The following is a 1,065-nucleotide window of genomic DNA, read 5'->3' on the forward strand; positions in this document are numbered from 1 at the left end:
ATATCATAATATAAATTCCTTAACTAAAGATATATATGACCGTAAAAGATGAAATCATCGCTAAGAGAAAGAAGTAGAATTAACCTTCAGACCATGGCTTCCCTGAGGAAGATAGCTATCACGTTTTACCCAAGCAAAACAATCCAAATGGCAAGCGAATTTAGCTCGGCATTCGCCTTGATTAAGATCACAACGGAATCCCAGTTCCTGCAATCACCAGGAAGAAAACAAAAGACATATGCTGAATTACAGTTGACAACATTATACTCGAATGGAAGATAATACGATTGAGATAGGAACTGACGACTAAGATGCAGAGAAATAGGTGGTTTAAAAAAACAAAAATAGAAACAAGAAAGGGAAGTAATGGAGGTTTCTGAAATAGAATTGAGAAGTAAGGTTCGGGAGATGAGTAGAAACTTGCCAACTCTCAAAAGACTACAGTATTTAGACGCTAAACACATGTCACTGAATATTTGAAAGATGAATCTCTTCCACAGAAAGAAACGATAATATTCAAGTAAGCATCCTCATGCAAGATAATTCATATAGACAGTATGGGAAGCACTCAAGCGGCGTTGCTATACTAATTTATTGAGAGGCACACTCTCAAGGCCACAATAGAATGTCAAAAACTTTTTCATATAGAATCTCTAAGTATATCATATATACATATCCTTTTAGTCATGCAGACAGGTAAAATTTAAATAAATAACAACGAAGAAAATTTTTGTGTACCTCATTCATTTTGATTGCATGATGAGATGCTCTTCGTTCTATAAATGGCCAGTCAAAAAAGTCTCCGTTGTATGTAACATAAATTCCAGGTTTCAACTCTTGCATATGAGAAAACCATTTTTGGAGGAGTTCAACCTACAAGACAAAACCAAGAAAGTAACTCGCTTCTAAGCACATCGATGTTTCTGATATAATATTCAAATCCGGAGCTAATTTACTATACCTCGTCTTTAACATTAGTGACTTTGAAATAGCCTTCAAATTCTGGTTTGGGTGTATATTCCAGATCTTCTATGTCTTCGCCAACACACTAAATTAAGTGCAAAA

The 1,065-nt window shown here is 34.9% G+C and overlaps 1 protein-coding gene across 1 annotated transcript in view; it reads right to left on the bottom strand.

Annotated features, from left to right (window-relative positions):
* The window catches only part of LOC104727768 (DNA polymerase epsilon catalytic subunit A-like), a 4,096-nt gene continuing 3,047 nt past the window's right edge, over positions 17-1,065 (bottom strand). Inside the window, exons 4-6 of the mRNA XM_010446842.2 lie at positions 962-1,048; positions 739-873; positions 17-207 (exon numbers count right to left, since the gene is read on the bottom strand). Of these exons, the coding sequence (XP_010445144.1) occupies positions 61-207; positions 739-873; positions 962-1,048 (369 nt within the window). The 3' untranslated portion in view covers positions 17-60. The remainder of the gene's footprint in view (positions 208-738; positions 874-961; positions 1,049-1,065) is intronic.

The sequence above is a fragment of the Camelina sativa genome, chromosome 11, assembly GCF_000633955.1.
Source record: "Camelina sativa cultivar DH55 chromosome 11, Cs, whole genome shotgun sequence".
Lineage (NCBI taxonomy): Eukaryota > Viridiplantae > Streptophyta > Magnoliopsida > Brassicales > Brassicaceae > Camelina > Camelina sativa.